This window comes from Saccopteryx bilineata, chromosome 6 (assembly GCF_036850765.1).
Source record: "Saccopteryx bilineata isolate mSacBil1 chromosome 6, mSacBil1_pri_phased_curated, whole genome shotgun sequence".
In the NCBI taxonomy this organism is placed as follows: domain Eukaryota; kingdom Metazoa; phylum Chordata; class Mammalia; order Chiroptera; family Emballonuridae; genus Saccopteryx; species Saccopteryx bilineata.
This window is the reverse complement of record NC_089495.1, coordinates 121,285,926-121,305,928: the sequence shown is the minus strand read 5'-3', so window position 1 is coordinate 121,305,928 and position 20,003 is coordinate 121,285,926. Positions and strand designations below refer to the sequence as shown.

Genomic DNA, 20,003 nt, shown 5'->3' with positions numbered 1-20,003 from the left:
GTCAGAGAGAGGAGCATAGTTCCCATTGAAATACTGGTCAGTTTGTTGATTTAAATTTACTTGTTCTTTAATTTAAATATTGTATTTGTTCCCATTTTGTTTTTTTTACTTTAAAATAAGATATGTGCAGTGTGCATAGGGATTTGCTCATAGTTTTTTTTATAGTCTGGCCCTCCAATGGTCTGAGGGACAGTGAACTGGCCCCCTGTGTGAAAAGTTTGGGGACCCCTGCCTTAGAGGTTGTCTAGACCAGTGATAGTATCTTTTGATACTGACCCTTCATGAACCTTATCTTTATTTATTTTATTTATTTATTTATTTTTTACAGAGACAGAGAGTGAGTCAGAGAAAGGGATAGACAGGGACAGACAGATAGGAACGGAGAGAGATGAGAAGCATCAATCAATAGTTTTTCATTGTGTGTTGCGACACCTTAGTTGTTCATTGATTGCTTTCTCATATGTGCCTTGACCACGGGCCTTCAGCAGACCGAGTAACCCCTTGTTGGACCCAGCGACCTTGGGTTCAAGCTGGTGAGCTTTTGCTCAAACCAGATGAGCCCGTGCTCAAGCTGGCAACCTCGGGGTTTCGAACCTGGGTCCTCCGCATCCCAGTCCGACGCTCTACCCACTGTGCCACCACCTGGTCAGGCCATGAACCTTATCTTCATGCAAACTGCAACACAAGAGGAAACCTAGTGCCATAAAAAAATTTACATCTTCCAATTTAAGAAAACTATGAATATTTTCATGTAGTAAAAAGAAAAGGAAGGTCTTGGTTTCTAGCACAGAAGAGAGGACAAAGGGAAAGAGTCTGAAGGAAAAAATTAGACCAGATATTTGACTAATTTCTCCTGCCTCAGATATATGGAAAGCTTTATTTCTTCTAAAACACTAAATTCAAATACAACACTCCCTACCCCTCCTGTTCAGAATACTGTATTTAACAATGCATTTTCAGTACTTTTCCAGTTGCTCATACCATTGTTTTTTACTACGGACAATTTATAAGAGAGAGATTAGCCATTCATGTTTTCATTTTTGCATGCAAAAAATTCTGTATTCAAAGATAAGCTTATGCTTTATGGTGGTGGTGCAGTGGATAGAGCATCGACCTGGGATGCTGAGGTCCCAGGTTTGAAACCCTGAAGCTGCCAGCTTGAGCACATGCTCACCAGCTCAAGCACAGGGTCACTGGCTTGAGAGTGGGATCAACATGATCCCACAGTTGATGGCTTGAGCCCAATGGTTGCTGGCTTAAGCAAGGGGTCACTGGTTTGGCTGAAGCCCTCACCCCCCAGTCAAGGCACATATGAGAAAGCAATCAATGAACAACTAAAGTGCTGCAACTACGAGTTGATGCTTCTCATCCCTCCCTTCCTGACTCTGTGTATGTCTCTCTTTCTCTTCCCCTTCCTCTCTGTCTCTCTAAAATCAATAAAAAAATACACTAGATGAAACTACATACATAAAGACTTTAACACATTGCACAAGCTTTCCTTCCGCCGCCCAAGATGCCGAAGGAAAGAAGGTGAAAGGGACTAGGCGGCACTGGCTCTGCTGTTGTGAAGAAGCAAGAGACCAATAAGGTGGTAAATTCCATTAGAGAAAGGCCCAAGAATTCTGGCACTGGACAGGACAGCCAGCCCAAAGGGACCCTTCCCACTTTCTACAGTGGCCCCACTACATTAGGCTGCAGTGACAAAGGCTGTTCTCTACAAGCATCTGAAAGTGCCTCCAAACGTAACCAGATCACCCAGGCCCTGGACCACCAAACAACTACTCAAACAGCTCACGCTGGCCCACAGCACAGACCAGAGACAAAGCAAGACCAGAAGCAGAGGCCAGGTTGTGAAAAAGCTGCCAGCAAAGGACATGTCCTCACCAAGAGGCCACCTGTCCTTCAAGCAGGGGCTAACACTGTTACTACCCTGGTGAGAACAAGAAAGTCCAGCGGCAGTGACTACACAGGACATGGATCCCATGGAGCTGGTAGTTTCCCTGCCTGTGCAGGGACATAGATGGGGGGGCAGGGGGGCTCCCTATAGCGCTAACAAGAAGGACGCTGGGGAGGCGAGTCCACAGGGAGACCTGCACCACTGTCGCCCTCACACAGGTTGCCAAGCTGGAAAAAGCCAAGGCTAAGGAACTGGCCACCAAGATCGGCTAAGTACATACTGGTGAATCTTCTGTACATAAAAGTAATAAAAATTCTCCTTCAAAAGAAAAATAAATAAAACGTTACCCCCCAAAAAAAGATATAATTCATTATGCAAAATCTAGAGACAATTTATCCCAGATAGAAGGTAATCTGTATAAATTTTTATAAATCTTTATAGATAGGCTTCTTTTCCCCCAATTTTTTTTATTGTGGTAAAATACACATGACGAAGAATTTATCATCTTCACCATTTTAAGTGTTTAGTTCAGTAATATTAAATATAGTCATGATGTAATGCTCCCCACACCACTACCCCATCTCCAGATGGCTCTAAGAATCTTATAAAACTCAAACTTTATATCCATTAAATACTCACCCTTCATTCCCTCCTCCCCCCACCCAACCCCTGACACCTACTACTACTCTACTTTCTGTCTCTATGATTTGGACTATTTTATATAAGTAAAAGCATACAATATTTGTCTTAAAGAGACTTGCTTATTTCCCTTATGGATAGACCTTTAATAAGTCTCAAGTATTGTTTATAATTATAGTGGGTTGTGGGGTTTTTTTTGTGTTTTTTTGATTTTCAAAGTAGTTTGTAGCTTTAGATGGATCTGCAACAGCAGTGATTAATACCATACACTAGGTAAAGTGATCCTCAGAATACATTGTAACATAAGTAAAACAAGGCAACACAGACTGGTAAATTAATTTAAATCAACCTTATTTCTTTCAATGAAATTGTCTTTCTCCCTCTGATTTGCTGGAACACAGCTCAGTACAATGGAAAATAAGCTTTGGAGTCAAGCATTCTGCTCATTTTAAAAGTGAAGGGTAGCCCTGGCCAGCTAGCTCAGCTGATTTAAAACATCAACATATAGCACAGAGGTTGCCGGTTCCATCCCCGGTCAGGGCACATACAGGAACAGACTGATGTTCCTGTCTTTCTCTCTCTCCCTTCTCTCTCTTCACTAAAAAACATACTCAAATACTTGATAGTGACAGCTATCACTGTCATTGTGATGATAATTCAAGGATTACAATGTATAGATATACATGTGTAGGCCTGACCTGTGGTGGCACAGGGGACAAAGCATCGACCTGGAACCCTGAGGTTGCCGGTTCAAAACCCTGGGCCTGCCTGGTCAAGGCACATATGGGAGTTGATGCTTCCTATTCCTTTCCCCTTCTGTCTCTCTCTCTCTTTCTCTTCCCTCTCTAAAATGAATAAATAAAATCTTTTTTTTTAAATTGCATTTAATGAATAAAATAGTATTAACATTAAAAAAAAGATATACACGTATCGATGACAACTTTTCTGGGGAAAGAGGAAATCTAAAAAAAAGACAATATGGCCCTGGCTGGTTGGTTCAGTGGTAGAGTGTCAGCATAGCGTGTGGATGTCCCAGGTTCGATTCCTGACCAGGGCACACAGGAGAAGCACCCATCTGCTTCTCCACCCTTCCCTCTCTCCTTTCTCTCTGTTTCTCTCTTACCCTCCTGCAGCCAAGGCTCCACTGGAGCAGAGTTGGCCCGGGAGCTGAGGATGGCTCATAGCCTCTGCCTCAGGCACTAGAATAGCTCTAATTGTAATGGAGCAACACCCCAGATGGGCACAGCGTCACGCCCTAGTGGGCATGCCACATGGATCCTGGTTGGGCGCATGTGAGAGTCTGTCTCTGACTCCCTGCTTCTCACTTCAGAAAAATACAAAAAAATAAATAAATAATAATAATAAATATAATAATAAATATCTGTGAGCTCTTGTATTATCATAAAAATAAAATTAAAAAGACAAGTGAAAGTTATATATAAATTCAGCCCAACTAAAAACCAAAGATAGCCTGACCAGGCGGTGGCGCAGTGAATAGAGCGTCGGACTGGGATGCCGAGGACCCAGGTTCAAGACCCCGAGGTCACCAGCTTGAACATGGTTGAAACTCATCTGGTTTGAGCAAAAGCTCACCAACTTGGACCCAAGGTTGCTGGCTCGAGCAAGGGTTACTCGGTCTGCTGAAGGCCCAGGGTCAAGGCACATATGAGACAGCAATCAATGAACAACTAAGGTGTCGCAATGTGCAACGAAAAACTAATGATTGATGCTTCTCATCTCTCCATTCCTGTCTGTCTGTCCCTGTCTATCCCTCTCTCTGTCTCTTAAAACAAACAAACAAACAAAAAAAACAAACAAAGATAGCCTGACCAGGCGGTGGCACAGTGGATAAATAGGACTGGGATGCAAAAGGATCCAAGTTCAAGACCCCGAGGTCGCCAGCTTGAGCGCAGGCTCATCTGATTTGAGCAAAGCTCACCAACTTAGACCCAAGGTCGCTGGCTCGAGCAAGGTGTTACTTGGTCTGCTGAAGGCCCGCGGTCAAGGCACGTATGAGAAAGCAATCAATGAACAACTAAGATGTCGCTATGCGCAATGAAAAATAATTGATGCTTCTCATCTCTCTGTTCCTGTCTGTCTGTCCCTGTCTATCCCTCTCTCTGACTCTCTCTCTGTCTCTGTAAAAAAAAAAAAAAAAAAAAAAAAAAAATTAAAAGAAAAAAAACCCCAAAGATATCAGTATATTTTGAAGCTAGCTCATATGACAAAAGTTAAAAGGAGTAAAAAAAAAAGAAAGAAAAATCACTTTATGTAAGAGAATAATAATACAGACCAACCACATACATAGGACAGACAGTAAGTAGAGCATTATTTATAGTGATGAAATTGTGATACTGAGAATGAGAAACAAAAAGAAAAAGACCTCAAATAGATCTCCGAGCCTGACCAGGTGGTGGCGCAGTGGATAAAGCATCGGACTGGGAGTGGAAGACCCAAGATCGAGACCCCGAGGTCGCCAGCTTGAGCACGGGCTCATCAGGTTTGAGCAAGGCTCACCAGCTTGAGCCCAAGGTCGCTGGCTCAAGCAAGGGGTCACTCGGTCTGCTGTAGCCCCCTGGTCAAGGCACATATGAGAAGTTAATCAATGAACAACTAAGGAACCACAACGAAGAATTTTTTTTTTTTAGGCATTTAAATTTTTTTTTCTTTTTATTTATTCATTTTAGAGAAGGGAGAGAGAGAAGGGGGGGAGGAGCAGGAAGCATCAACTCCCATATGTGCCTTGACCAGGGAAGTGCAGGGTTTCAAACCGGCGACCTCAGCGTTCCAGGTTGATGCTTTATCCACTGCACCACCTCAGGTCAGGCCCACAACGAAGAACTGATGATTCTCACCTCTCTCCCTTCCTGTCTGTCTGTCCCTATCTGTCCCTCTCACTGACTCTGTCTCTGCCACACACACACACACACACACACACACACACACACACACACAAAAAGATCTCCATGCTTATGACAGTTTTAATCAATGTCTAAATCACAGATTTTTAGATTTGGAAAGGTCTGTCAAGTAAAACCTGTGTAGCTCATCCTCCTCATCACATGAAAAATATGGGATTTGGAAAATTTAAATGACTTGCCTGGATTCAAATAAATCATACAGAAACAAAATTAGAAAGTAGGTCATCTGGCCTGACCAGGCGGTGACATAGTAGATAGAGCGTCGGACTGGGATGCAGAGGACACAGGTTCGAGACCCCGAGGTCACCAGCTTGAGCGCGGGCTTATTTGGCCCGAGCAAAAAGCTCACCAGCTTGGACCCAAGGTCGCTGGCTTGAGCAAGGGGTTACTCGGGGTTACTCGGTCTTCTGTAGCCCGACAGTCAAGGCACATATGAGAAAGCAATCAATGAACAACTAAGGTGTCGCAACAAAAAACTAATGATTGATGCTTCTCATCTCTCTCCGTTCCTGTTCCTATCTGTCTATCCCTCTTTCTGACTCTCTCTCTGTCTCTGTCAAAAAAAGAAAAAGAAAAAAAGAAAGTACATCATCTGGTAGTAAAATTACTAAATTCTAAAATGTATAATTATAATTGCTGATGCATGGTCAAAAATAAGGAAGATATCAATGTTTACCTGTCATCTGCCTCTTTTTGGAGTCTATATACCTAAAACACCTCCACACCCACACGCCCAACCACAACCATGCCACAAAGTAAGTAACAAAAGCAAACAGCACCTGACTGATGGTGGTGCCACAGATAAAGCGTAGACCCGGAATGCTGAGGTCACCAGTTCAAAACCTTGGGCTTGCCCAGTCAAGGCATATATGGGAGTTGATGTTTCTTGCTCCTCCTCCCATCTTCCTTCTTGCTCTCTTTCTCTCTCTCTTCTCCCCCCCCCACCTCTCTTCTCACAAAAATAAATTTTAAAATGTTAAAAACAGTCAACAGTGTCCCATCTGGGCCCCACAGGCCTCACCCCACCAGATTAAAGAGCAGCTGATCACAGGAAAGCCTATTTTCATGAGACTGTGATGCTGACGGCACATGACAAGTTGTCATAGTCAATCATAACCCATGTGGAAAACCTAAACCGGAAAAAGTCCACTGCTATCAGGGCACAAAGATTATTTATTTAGTTAACCAATGACAGATGAATTCTGTGATTTTCATTTAATCAACCTCCCTCCCAGACTTTCAAAAGCATAGATAACTATGTAGTAGCACCAATGCAGCACAAAGCCTGCACTATAAACGCAGAGAAAAATATTTCAAAAGATAAAAGACCCGCCTGACCAAGGGGTGGTGCAGTGGACAGAGCATTGGACTGGGATTCAGAGGACCCAGGTTCGAATCCCCAAGGTCTCAGGCTTAAGTGCAGCCTCATCGAGCTTGAGCATGTGCTCACCAGCTTAAGCGTGGGGTCACTGGCTTAAGCATGGGATCATAGACATGACTTCATGGTCACTGGCTTGAGCCCAAAGGTCGCTAATTTGAACAAGGGGCCATTTGCTTTGCTATAGCCCCCCAGGTCAAGGCACATATGAGAAAGCAATCAATGAACAACTAAGGTGCCAGAACGAAGACTTAATGCTTCTCATCTCTCTCCCTTGCTGCATATCTGTCCTTATCTGTCCCTCTCTCTCTCTCTTTGTCAAAAAAAAAAGATAAAATACCAGAGCACACTAAATCCCAGCCACTTCAGTATCAAATGAAGCCTGACCAGGCAGTGGCGCAGTGGATAGAGCGTCGGACTGGGATGCGGAAGTACCCAGGTTCGAGACTCCGAGGTCGCGCGCAGGCTCATCTGGCTTGAGCAAAGAGCTCGCCAGCTTGGACCCAACGTCGCTGGCTCCAGCAAGGGGTTACTCGGTCTGCTGAAGGCCCACGGTCAAGGCACATGTGAGAAAGCAATCAATGAACAACTAAGAAGTCACAACGCGCAACGAGAAACTGATGATTGATGCTTCTCATCTCTCTCTGTTCCTGTCTGTCCCTGTCTATCTCTGCCTCTGTAAAAAAAAAAAAAAAGTATCAAATGAAGTCAGGTGAGTCAAAACTCAACATATGCCTGCCCTGAAATATACCCGAACAGATTTAGTTCAGTTGTACGGACTAGAACTTCCAGAGCAAAGTCTTCCTAAATCTATGTCTCCCCAAGTGGGGGCACATTAAAGGGCTCCATAATTTTTGTTTTAGTAAGTACTCAGGCCTGACCAGGGGGTGGCGTGGTGGATAGAGCATTGGACTGGGACACGGAGGACCCAGGTTCAAAACCCCGAGGTTGCCAGCTTGAGTGTAGGCTCACTGGCTGGAGCATGAGGTTGCTGGCTTGAGCAACGGGTCACTCACTCTGCTGCAGCACCCAGTCAAGGCACATATGAGAAATCAATCAATGAACAACTAAGGAGACTAAGGAGCCACAACAAAGAATTGATGCTTCTCATCTCTCTCCCTTCCTGTCTGTCTGTCACTATCTGTCTCTCTCTGTCTCTGTCAGAAAAAAAAAAAAAGTACTCAGGCAATTAGTGTTAACAAATACTGCTCTAGACAACCCAAATAATTATAATCAAATTTAAAACATCTACTGAACATATAGCTAACATAGCTAACATTGTTCAATGATTCATTCAATAGCAAAAACAAACACCCCACAAACAACACCATACTAGACTAGTAAGTAAAAAACCAGATTTTTGAAAAACAATCAAAGCAAAAATAAATATTAAAAAATAAAAACCAACCAAATTCCAAAGTTACCAAATTATGATGATGGTTTTCAGGTTCCAGTGTTACTACAACCCCCAGACAACTTTAAGGAAGGGAGACTTAAAGAAAAAAAATGCAAAGAAAATCAACGACCCGACCAGGTGGTGGTAAAGCATCAGCCTGGGATGCTGACGACCCAGGCTCAAAACCCCAAGGTCACTGGCTTGAGCGTGGGATCACAGACATTACCCCATTGTCACTGGCTTGAGCCAAAAGGTCACTAGCTTGAAGCCGAAGGTTGCTTGCTTGGCTGGAGCCCCCAAGTCAAGGCATATATGAGAAATCAATCAATGAACAACTAAAGTGCCACAAATATGAGTTGATGCTTCTCATGTCTCTCTCTTCCTGTCCATCTGTTCCTGTCTGTCTTTCACTTGCTATAAAAGTAAATAAGTAGGCCCTGGCCGGTTGGCTCAGCGTTAGAGCGTCGGCCTGGCGTGCACGGGACCCGGGTTCCATTCCCGGCCAGGGCACGTGGGAGAAGCGCCCATTTGCTTCTCTACCACCCCCCCTCCTTCCTCTCTGTTTCTTTCTTCCCCTCCCACAGCCAAGGCTCCATTGGAGCAAAGATGGCCCGGGCACTGGGGATGGCTCCTTGGCTTCTGCCCCAGGCGCTAGAGTGGCTCTGGTTGCGGCAGAGCTACGCCCCGGAGGGGCAGAGCATCGCCCCCTGGTGGGCAGAGCATCGCCCCTGGTGGGCGTGCCGGGTGGATCCTGGTCGTGCGCATGCGGGAGTCTGTCTGACTGTCTCTCCCCGTTTCCAGCTTCAGGGGAAAAAAAAAAAAAAAAAAAAGTAAATAAATAAATAAATAAATAAAACATCAAGCTTTTAAAAAAGAATTCAAAGCAGTTGCTTATGGGAAAGGATCAGGGGATGGAAAGAGAGATTATTCCTTAACAGCTTATTATTATTTGATCACATAAACCATACATATAACTTATTTAAATGCATATACTTCTATATATAAAGTAATTATTACTAATTAATATAACTACCACAAGCCAAAGGTAATACCTTGGGCAGAGGAAAGATGTTGCTCCTGCAGCTTCTGCTGAGGGAGAAGCCCCAAGTAGCTGAGAACAACATACTTTGTTTCATAGTGAAATCCCAGAGGCACAGTAGTAGAGGACGCCATTGAGTTAGGTGGCAGAGCTCCAAAAAATGTCTACGAACAGATGTACAAAACCTAAAAAACATAAAAGTATTTTTTTCCATTTAAAGTTTTTTACATGACAGTACACTTTTTCATTGACTGAAATTGTAATAGTAAGCTAAAGACCAAAATAAGTATTTCTTAGACTTTTCTTTTTAATAATGTTTTAAAAATGTATTTGCTGGCCCTGGTCAGTTGGCTCAGTGGTAGAGTGGCAACCTGGCATGTGGAAGTCCCAGGTTCAATTCCCAGTCAGGGCACACAGGAGAAGCAACCATCTGCTTCTCCTCTCCTCTCCCTTCTCTCTTTCTCTTCCCCTCTCACAGCCATGGCTTGATTCGATTAATTTGAGCCTGTTGGCCCCAGGTGCTGAGAATGGCTCTGTAGAGCCTTTGCCTCAGAAGCTAAAAATAGCTCGGTTGTAAGCATGGCCCCAGATGGGCAAAGCATCAGCCTCAGATGGGAGTCACCAAGTGGATTTCAGTTGGGGTGCATGTGGGAGTCTGTCTATCTCCCCTCCTCTCACTTAAATTAAAAAAAAAAAAGAATTTGCTTTAAATTATAAAAATAAAAACCATTAGCCTGACCAGGCCTGGGACGCTGAGGACCCAGGTTCAAAACCCCAAGGTCACTGGCTTGAGTGTGGGCTCACCAGCTTGAGCACAGGGTCAACCAGCTTGAGTGCGGGATCATAGACATGACCATGGTTGCTGGCTTGAACCCAAAGTTGCTGGCTTGAGCAAGGAGTCAATCGCTCAGCTGAAGCCCCCGGTCAAGGCACATATGAGAAAGTAATCAAATGAACAACTAAGGTGACGGAACTACAACTTGATGCTTCTCATCTCTCCCTTCCTGTCTTTCTCTCTCTCCTTCACTAAAAAAAAATAAAAATAAATAAAAACCATTAAATTGTGCAATTGGTGAATTGGACATGTTAATTATATCTCAGTAAAGATGTTAAAAAATAGTACCTTCCCTTCAACTCTGCAATATATATTAATTAAGAACTCTTGGTGACCATTTATTTGGAATATTAGTCATGTTTGAAAAACTGATAAAAAGCAGGATGGTAGTACTTAGTAATTGTTTAAACTTGTTTTGGGCCCTGGCCGGTTGGCTCAGCGGTAGAGCGTCGGCCTGGCGTGCGGGGGACCCGGGTTCGATTCCCGGCCAGGGCACATGGGAGAAGCACCCATTTGCTTCTGGCTCTGGGTGCGGCACAGCGACGCCCCGGAGGGGCAGAGCATCACCCTCTGGTGGGCAGAGCATCGCCCCTGGTGGGCGTGCCGGGTGGATCCTGGTCAGGCGCATGCAGGAGTCTGTCTGACTGTCTCTCCCCGTTTCCAGCTTCAGAAAAATACAAAAAAGAGAAAAAAATACAAAAAAAACCTTGTTTTGTATGTCTAATATATTTGGTAAAAAATATATTTTTAAATGATTATTATTGTTGTAAATCACTTGTCATAAAAGCTCAGTATATATATACAACATTTAGTAAATACTGATTAACTGATGTGCTAGTGAGCACATTTTTTCTTTCCTCAACTGGTTGTACTCAACCTTACATATCCTTCTACTGAACTCAACTATTGGGGTACCAGGCTCCAAAAGAAAAATTCATTTGAGGTCCTGGCTGGTTAGCTCAGTTGGTTAGAGCGTCCAGGGATGTATAATCCCGGTCAGGACACATACAAGAATTAACCAACTGACACATAAATAAGTGGAACAACAAATTGATCTCTTTCCCTTCCTCTCTAAATCAATTTTAAAATTTTAAGGAAAGGAGCCATTAAAAATTAAAAAATTAAAAGAAAACACTGACCCTGGCCAGATGGTTCAGAGGACAGAGCATCAACTGGCATGCAGATGTCCTGGGTTCGATCCCAGGTCAGATCCTGGGTCAGAGCGCACATGACAAGCAACCATATGCTGCTCTTTCCCTCCCACTCCCCCTCCTCTCCCTCTTCTCTGGCAGTGGCTCAATTGGTTGAGAGTTGGCTCCTGGCACTGAGCATAGCTTGGTTGAGTCCAGCATGAGCATCAGCTCCAGGTGTGGGTTGCCGCGTGGACCCCAGTGGGGGCATGTGGGAGTCTATCTCCCCAACTCTAAAAAAAAAAAAAAAAAAAAAAAAAAAAAAAAAAAGGCGTAACAGTACCTGACCAATCAGAGTAAAAGATTTTTCAAACTCCTTAATGGTTTATCATCCAATGAAGAATATTTCATAATGGTTTGAATATTTCCAATATACAGGTGTAAATGTGTAGTGTATATTCGTCTAACTGAGCATATGAAGTATAAACAGCTCACTACCTACGCAAACATTTGCTTAATTTTCTGGGAGATTAAAAAAAAAGAGAGAGCGCGCGGCACTAACAGGGTGTGGCAACTCACCCAAGGTCACACAAGTCAGGGCAGAGATAAACATTCCGGTTTGCAACAAACCTCCAGGGAAACTCTTACTGACAGTTTGGCAAAAACACTTTGTTTTTGCTTTCTATCCTATACAAGGAGGGGAGGGGTCATCGGTTTGGTTTAAAAGTTCACAATGGAGACAGTAAGATATTTGTTCTGGACACACTAACTTGCACGGGCACCGTGAAGGGCGAAAGAGAACCAGCTGCACCCAGGTCAGCGCGTCCACTCGGGAGGTCGTTTTCCTCCGCGCTCGGTTACGCAGGGAAGAAACACGGGGTCTCCTTGGAATGGAAAGAGGATAAAAACAAAAGGCAGCAACCACACAGTGTGCGCTGTACTGCCTCCAAGGGTGAGGAGGCAGTGTTGTTTTACATATATTATAATTTCCTGAAAACAGTAACAATTCCGGGTGTAGGAACGTCAGTGGAGAAAGGCTAACGATTCCTAACGCTGTGAGAAAAAATGACGAAGGCTAGCAGAGCTGATCTAGAATCAATCGCTCCAAAAGAACCCCATGAAACCCGCAGGAAGTCCCCATTCCCTAGCCCAGTTCAGAACCCGCAGCCGGTTCCTGGGCGAGGTCCTCTGCCGCTGCCCGCCGTGCCCCCGAGCAGCCTGGCTCGCAAGCGTCCGCGGCGGGACGTGTGGGCTGGTCCACCCCAGCACAAGGGTCCTTGGGCTGCGAGACCGCCCGGGCGGGCGCGCAGGTCCGCTCGCGCACGCAGTGACACTCACGCAGAACCGACACCTTCCTACCCAGGTAAAGCCGCCTGAGAGCAGGCGAGCCGCCGGCCCGGGGCGTCGCTCCCCTCACCTGGCCCTGGCCCTTCCCCAAAGGAGATGACAGAGGCGGCGCTGTTTCCCACAGGGTCCTCCAGCTCTGGCTGCGTCGACCATCAACCCTAATCTACCGCCGCCGCCATGTTGGAGGATTAGGTCACCCCTGACGACACCGGCGGCGTCGCAACAGGCCAAGCACACCAAAAATTACCGGAAGAAGCGACTCTGTTTGCCTGAGCGGAAGTACAAGCCATAGAAGCCCGGAGGTCTCTTCGCGCAGACGTGACCCAGAGAAGCCGACCTCTTCTAGCCCGTTCTTCCTAGGAGTCGCTGAACTCTATGGTTTCTGCGTTGGTGGAGGTCATTGGTGGCTGGATAAAGGGTGGAGGGGCATGGTTGTACCCGGACTGGGGCCGGACATATTGCTACTGCGAGGAGCGAGGAGCGTTGCTGCATCTACAGAACATGTGCTGTATCCACATGAGCTTTATGTGTGTGCAAGCGTTAGAGAAGTGACAATTGTGTTTCAGCTCTAGTTCCAGAAAAGCAACAAAACCAGATGAAGCAACTCCATGACCAACTTCAGGACCAGATGCACTGACGAATGATCTCCCCTACCTCCAGCACCCATCAATCACTAGAGACCATGATATTGAATTGAATGAACACAGCTGGACAGCTAATGAATATTCTATTGAGATGCTCCGCTAAGTCTGCCCTTAAAATCCCTGCCTTTAGAGAACAGATAAAAAACCTTAAGACAAAGGACCAAGTGTATAACCTCTTCAGAGCACTCACCCCAACCTACTCCCTGTTCTTTCTTTAGGCATGTATCTTTTACTTTTACCTAAGCTCCAAAGGCCCTCATTTTTGCCTCTGTAACATGTTTCCTGAGTCCACAGAGCCCAACTGGTTCATTCCTTCTACTCTGTCACTTTCTAAACAAACTTCTAGTTTTTGGCTCTGAATTCTTTCTTAGCTGAACTCAAGGACCGAGGTCTAACTTCACATTTCCTATTGACATCACGAGATTGCATGGGAATCAAAAAGAAGACTGAAGCTGGCATCTTAAGAGGCTTTGAGCCTGAGTGACCAAGAAAACAGTGGTGTCATTAACAGAGAAACTGGACAGAGATTTGCCAAGAAAAGGTTTAGTAGGCTAAGAAAACTATGAAAGCCTTGACCAGGTGGTGGAGCAGTGGATAGAGCGTCGTACTGGGATGCCGAGGACCCGGGTTCGAGACCCCAAGGTCACCAGCTTGAGCGCAGGCTCATCTGGTTTGAGCAAAAGCTCACCAGCTTGGACCCAAGGTCGCTGGCTTGAGCAAAAGGTTACTTGGTCTGCTGAAGGCCCACGGTCAAGGCCCACATATGAGAAAGCAATCAATGAACAACTAAGATGTCGCAATGCACAACTAAAAACTAATGATTGATGCTTCTCATCTCTCTGTTTCTGTCTGTCTGTCCTTGTCTGACTCTCTGTCTCTGTAAAAAAGAAAGAAAAATATAAAAATTTCCTAACAGTACCTAATAACCAGTCCATATTTAAATTTTCACAATTGCCCAAGTAATGGGTTTAATGGTTTATTTATTTTAAAAAGTTTTATTTATTTATTTTGTGGCAGAGAGATTTAGAGAGAGGGACAGATAGGGACAGACAGACAGGAAGGGAGAGAGATGAGAAACATCAATTCTTCTTTGCGGTTTCTTAGTTGTTCATTGATTGCTTTCTCATATGTGCCTTGACCAGGGGGCTACAGCAGACCGAGTTACCCCTTGTTTGAGCCAGTGACCTTGGGCTCAAGCTGGTGAGCCTTGCTCAAACCTGATGAGCCCGTGCTCAAACTGACGATCTTGGAGTCTCGAACCTGGGTCCTCCGCATTCCAGTCCGACACTCTATCCACTGCGCTACCGCCTGGTCAGGCTGATTGATTTTGAGAGAGAGACAGGAAGAGAGAAACACTGATTCGTTGTTCCACTTATATATACATTCATTTGTTGATTCTTACATGTGCCCTGACCAGGGATTGAACCCCAACCTTGCTATGTTGGGATGAGTTCCAACCAACTGAGCTATCTGACCAAAGCCCATTATTTGACTTATTTATTTATTTTTAAAGTCATTAATTTGAGAGAGTGCAAGAAAACCATCAATTTCTGGTCCCACTTACTTATGCATTTATTGGTTGCTCCTTGTATGTGCCCTGACCGGGGGACCTTGGTGTCCCAGGAAAATGCTTTATCCATTGAGCCATCTGTCCAGGGCAGTAAGACTGACTTTTTGAAGTATATTTATACAATAAAAATTACACAGCATAAAATGAAAATGAATTATTGTTGCCTGACAAAGCAGTGGCACAGTGGATAGAGCATCAGCCTGGGATGCTGAGGTCCCAGGTTCCAAACCCTGAGGTCGCTGGCTTGAGCACAGGCTCATCCGGCTTGAGTGTGGGCTCATTAGCTTGAGTACAGGGTCACTAGCTTGAGTGTGGGATCATAGATATGACCCCACAGTCACTGGCATGAGCCCAAAGGTCACTGGCTTGAAGCCCAAGATCACTGGCTTAAGCTAAGAGGTCACTGGCTTGGTTGGAGCCCCCCAGTCAAGGCACATATGAGAAAGCAATCAATGAACAACTAAGGTGCTGCAACAAAGAATTGATGCTTCTCATCTTTCTCCCTTTCTGTCTGTCCATGTCTGTCCCCCACTCCTCTCTCTCTCAAAACAAAAAAAAACAAAAAAAAAAAACATTGTTATATGTGGCAATATAGCAGATGGGCGCTTCTCCTGTGTGCCCTGGCCGGGAATCGAACCCGGGACCCCTTGCACCCCAGGCCGATGCTCTACCACTGAACCAACTGGCCAGGGCGGCAATACAAATTAATCTCAAAAACATTGTGTTGTATGAAAGAAGCCAGACACAAAAAAATGTACATGTGGCCCTGGCCGGTTGGCTCAGCGGTAGAGCGTTGGCCTGGCGTGCGGGGGACCCGGGTTTGATTCCTGGCCAAGGCACATAGGAGAAGCCATCCCCCCTCCTTCCTCTCTGTCTCTCTCTTCCCCTCCTGCAGCCAAGGCTCCATTGGAGCAAAGATGGCCCGGGCGCTGGGGATGGCTCCTTGACCTCTGCCCCAGGCGCTAGAGTGGCTCTGGTCGCGGCAGAGCGACGCCCTGGAGGGGCAGAGCATCGCCCCCTGGTGGGCAGAGCATCGCCCCCTGGTGGGCAGAGCGTCGCCCCTGGTGGGCGTGCCGGGTGGATCCCGGTCGGGCGCATGCGGGAGTCTGTCTGACTGTCTCTCCCCGTTTCCAGCTTCAGAAAAAAGAAAAAAAAATGTACATGCTGTGTGATTCTGCTTATATAAATTTCAGGAACAGGCTAAATTAATCAATGGTTAGAAAAATCTACCTGACCTATAGTGGCACAGTGGATAAAGCATCAACCTGGAATGCTGAAGTCGCTATTTGAGACCCTGGTCAAGGCACAGATGGAAGTTGATGCTTCCTGCTCCTACCCCCTTTTCTCTCTCTCTCTCTCTCTCTCTCTCTCTCTCTCTCTCTCTCTCTCTCAAAATGAAATAAATAAGAAACCTAAAAAAATAAATCAGCACATTGTTGACTGGGGGTAGGAGGAGTGGGACTGACAAGAAAGAAACTTTCTTCCTATGATAATGAAAATATTCAGTATCTTTTTTTTTTTTTTTTGAGAGAAAGAGTCAGAGGGAGGGACAGATAGGGACAGACAAACAAGAAGGGAAAGAGATGAGAAGCATCAATTCTTTGTTGCAGCTCCTTAGTCTCCTTAGTTGTTAATTGATTGCTTTCTCATACATGCCTTGACAGGGGGCAGGCTACAGCAGAGCGAGTGACCCCTTGCTCAAGCCAGCAACCTTGGCCTCAAGCCAGAGACCATGGGCTCATGTCTATGATCCCACGCTTGAGTCAGTAACCCCACGCTCAATCCAGATGAGCCTGCACTCAAGCCAGTGACCTCACGGTTTTGAACCTGGGTCCTTCATGTCCCAGTCTGATGCTCTATCCACTGCGCCACCACCTGGTCAGGCCTCTTTCTTCCTTTTTTTTTTTTTTTTTTTTTGACAGAGACAGAAAGAGTCAAAAGGTCAAAGAGAGGGACAGACAGACAGGAAGGGAGAGAAATGAGTAGCATCAATTCTTCATTGCAGCACCTTAGTTGTTCATTGATTGTTTTCTTATATGTGCCTTGCAGGAGCAGGCGGCTACAGCAGAGCTACTGACGCCTTGCTCAAGCCAGTGACTTTTGGGCTCAAACCAATGACTATGGAGTCATGTCTATGATCCCACGCTCAAGCCAGATGAGCCGCATTCAAGCCAGCGACCTCAGGGTTTCAAATTGTGTCTTCCAAGCCCCAGTCTGATGCTCTATCCACTGTGCCACCTCCTCATCAGGAAAACATTTGGTATTTTTTTTTTTTTTTTTTTTTTGTATTTTCCTGAAGTTGGAAACGGGGAGGAAGTCAGACAGACTCCTGCATGCGCCCGACCGGGATCCACCCGGCATGCCCACCAGGGGGCGATGTTCTGCCCATCTGGGGCATTGCTCTGCTGTAACCAGAGCCATTCTAACGCCTGAGGCAGAAGCCATATAACCATCCTCAGCACCCGGTCCAACTTTGCTCCAATGTGTCACTTTTTTTAAAAATTATTTTTATTTATTTATTCATTTTAGAGAAGAGAGAGAGAGAGAGAGAGAGAGAGAAAGGGGGAGGAGCAGGAAGCATCAACTCCCATATGTGCCTTGACCGGGCAAGCCCAGAGTTTTGAACCAGCAACCTCAGCATTCCAGGTCGATGCTTGATCCATTGCGCCACCACAGGTCAGGCAACTTTGCTCCAATGGAGCCTTGGCTGCGGGAGAGGAAGAAAGAGACAGAGAGGAAGGAGAGGGGGAGGGGTGGAGAAGCAGATGGGCGCTTCTCCTGTGTGCCCTGGCCGAGAATCAAACCCGGGACTCTTGCACGCCAGGCTGACGCTCTACCACTAACATTTGGTATCTTTTTTTTTTTAATTTATTTATTTTACAGAGACAGAGAGTGAGTCAGAGAGAGGGATAGATAGGGACAGACAGACAGGAACGGAGAGAGATGAGAAGCATCAATCATTAGTTTTTCATTGCACGTTGCAACACCTTAGTTGTTCATTGATTACTTTCTCATACGTGCCTTGACCGTGGGCCTTCAGCAGAACGCGTAACCCCTTGCTGAAGCCAGCGACCTTGGGTTCAAGCTGGTGGGCTTTTGCTCAAACCAAATGAGCCCGCGCTCAAGCTGGCGACCTCGGGGTCTCGAATCTGGGTCCTCCGCATCCCAGTCCGACGCTCTATCCACTGCGCCACTGCCTGGTCAGGCACATTTGGTATCTTGATGGGGGTGGTGATCACACAGATATCAGAACTCATCTACTTGTACTTTTTAAGCCTGTGCAGGTCATTGTATATAAATTTCTCCCCCAAAAGTCACATGAAATAATTCTGTGTAGTTATGTTACCAATTTGATAAATGGCTAGGTTCACCTATTTTATACTGCTTTCAGATTTAGAGCTTGCTTTTTCCTTTTTTTTGTTTTACTTTTAAAAAATGTATTGATTGATTTTAGAGAGAGAGTGGGAGAGAGAAAGAGAGAAACATTGATTTGTTGTTCCACTTATTTACACATTCATTGCTTGATTCCTGTATGTCCTGACTAGGGATTAAATCTGCAACCTTGGCTTGTCAGGATGACACTCTATAACCAACTGAGCTACCCAGCTAGGGCTTGTTTTACATTTTTATTTTTAGAAATTTTATTTTTTTTTCCATTGCTTTGACAGAGAATGGGGAAGGGTGAGAAAAAGAAATAAGCATCACCTCATTGTTCCACTTAGTTGTTACATTTAGTTGTGCACTCATTGGTTGCTTCTATGTGCCCTGATCAAGGATCGAATCCGTGATCTCCATACACCAAGATGATGCTTTATCCACTGAGCAACCGAGCCAGGGCCTTGTTTCACTTTTTGAATGGCAACTATAAGGAGAGCCTATAGGTTAATGGAATAGAAAAGAAAGTCCAGAATGGCGAATTGCTTTTTTGTGACAGAGGTGTCAAGACAATTCAGCGGGGAAAGGGATAGTTTTTTTCAGCAAATGGTGTGAAATAATATAGTCTTCTACAGAATTATTATTTTTTAATTTAATAATTTTTAGAGGGGGCACTGGGGGAGAGAGAGAAAAAAAGGGGGAGGAGCAGGAAGCATCAATGTGCCTTGACCAGGCAAGTATGACTTCAGCAATCCAGTAGGACGATTTATCCACTGTGCCACCACAGATCAGGCTACAGAAATTATTTGACTTGAGACAAATATATGATGACAGAAAATTATTTGACTTTGAGTGGTGGGCACACAGCACAGTTAGCAACTTAAAGGCTATTAGAGATGTTCACCGAAACCCTACATACTCCTGTTGATCAATGTCATCCCATTAAATTTAATTTTTTTTTTTTTTTACAGAGGCAGAGATAGACAGGGACAGACAGACAGGAACGGAGAGAGATGAGAAGCATCAATCATTAGTTTTTCGTTGCGTGTTGCGACTTCTTAGTTGTTCATTGATTGCTTTCTCATATGTGCCTTGACCGTGGGCCTTCAGCAGACCGAGTAACCCCTTGCTGGAGCCAGCGACCTTGGGTCCAAGCTGGTGGGCTTTTTGCTCAAACCAGATGAGCCCGTGCTCAAGCTGGCGACCCCGGGGTCTCAAACCTGGGTCCTTCCGCATCCCAGTCCGACGCTCTATCCACTGCGCCACCACCTGGTCAGGCCCATTAAATTTAATTTCAAAATAAAAATAATAAAATAAAATAAAATAAAGAAATGATTTGGCCCTGGCAGGTTGGCTCAGCGGTAGAGCGTTGGCCTGGCGTGCAGGAGTAACGGGTTCGATTCCCGGCCAGGGCATACAGGAGAAGCGCCCATCTGCTCCTCCACCCCTCCCCCTCTCCTTCCTCTCTGTCTCTCTCTTCCCCTCCCGCAGCCAAGGCTCCACTGGAGCAAAAATGGTCCGGGCACTGAGGATGGCTCTATGGCCTCTGCCTAAGGTGCTAGAATGGCTCTGGATGCAACAGAGCGACGCCCCGGATGGGCAGAGCATTGCCCCCTGGTGGGCATGCCAGGTGGATCCTGGTGGGGTGCATGCGGGAGTCTGACTGCTTCCAGGTTTCCAGCTTCGGGAAAATGAAAAAAAAAAAAAAAAAAAAAAGAAATGATTTGACTTTTATCACAGCAGTGCATGGGTTTTGTTTTGTTTTGATTTTACAGATCTCACGAGTGATAATAGAGTTGTAGTCTGAGCCAGTTGTAGTCTAAGCTCTGGAC

General features: G+C 45.4%; 1 protein-coding gene across 5 annotated transcripts in view; it reads right to left on the bottom strand.

Annotated features, from left to right (window-relative positions):
- Positions 1-12,834, bottom strand: part of BCL2L13 (BCL2 like 13) — a 48,005-nt gene extending 35,171 nt beyond the window's left edge. For 2 of the 5 annotated variants that reach the window (XM_066234500.1, XM_066234504.1), the window contains exons 1-2: positions 12,653-12,833; positions 9,284-9,455 (exon numbers count right to left, since the gene is read on the bottom strand). In XM_066234500.1, coding sequence (XP_066090597.1) covers positions 9,284-9,404 — 121 coding nt within the window. In that variant the 5' untranslated portion in view covers positions 9,405-9,455; positions 12,653-12,833. Of the gene's footprint in view, positions 1-9,283; positions 9,456-11,244; positions 11,529-12,652 lie in introns of all 5 variants that reach the window. The other 3 variants (XM_066234501.1, XM_066234503.1, XM_066234505.1) reach the window with 3 other exon arrangements.
- Positions 12,835-20,003: the final 7,169 nt, after the last annotated feature.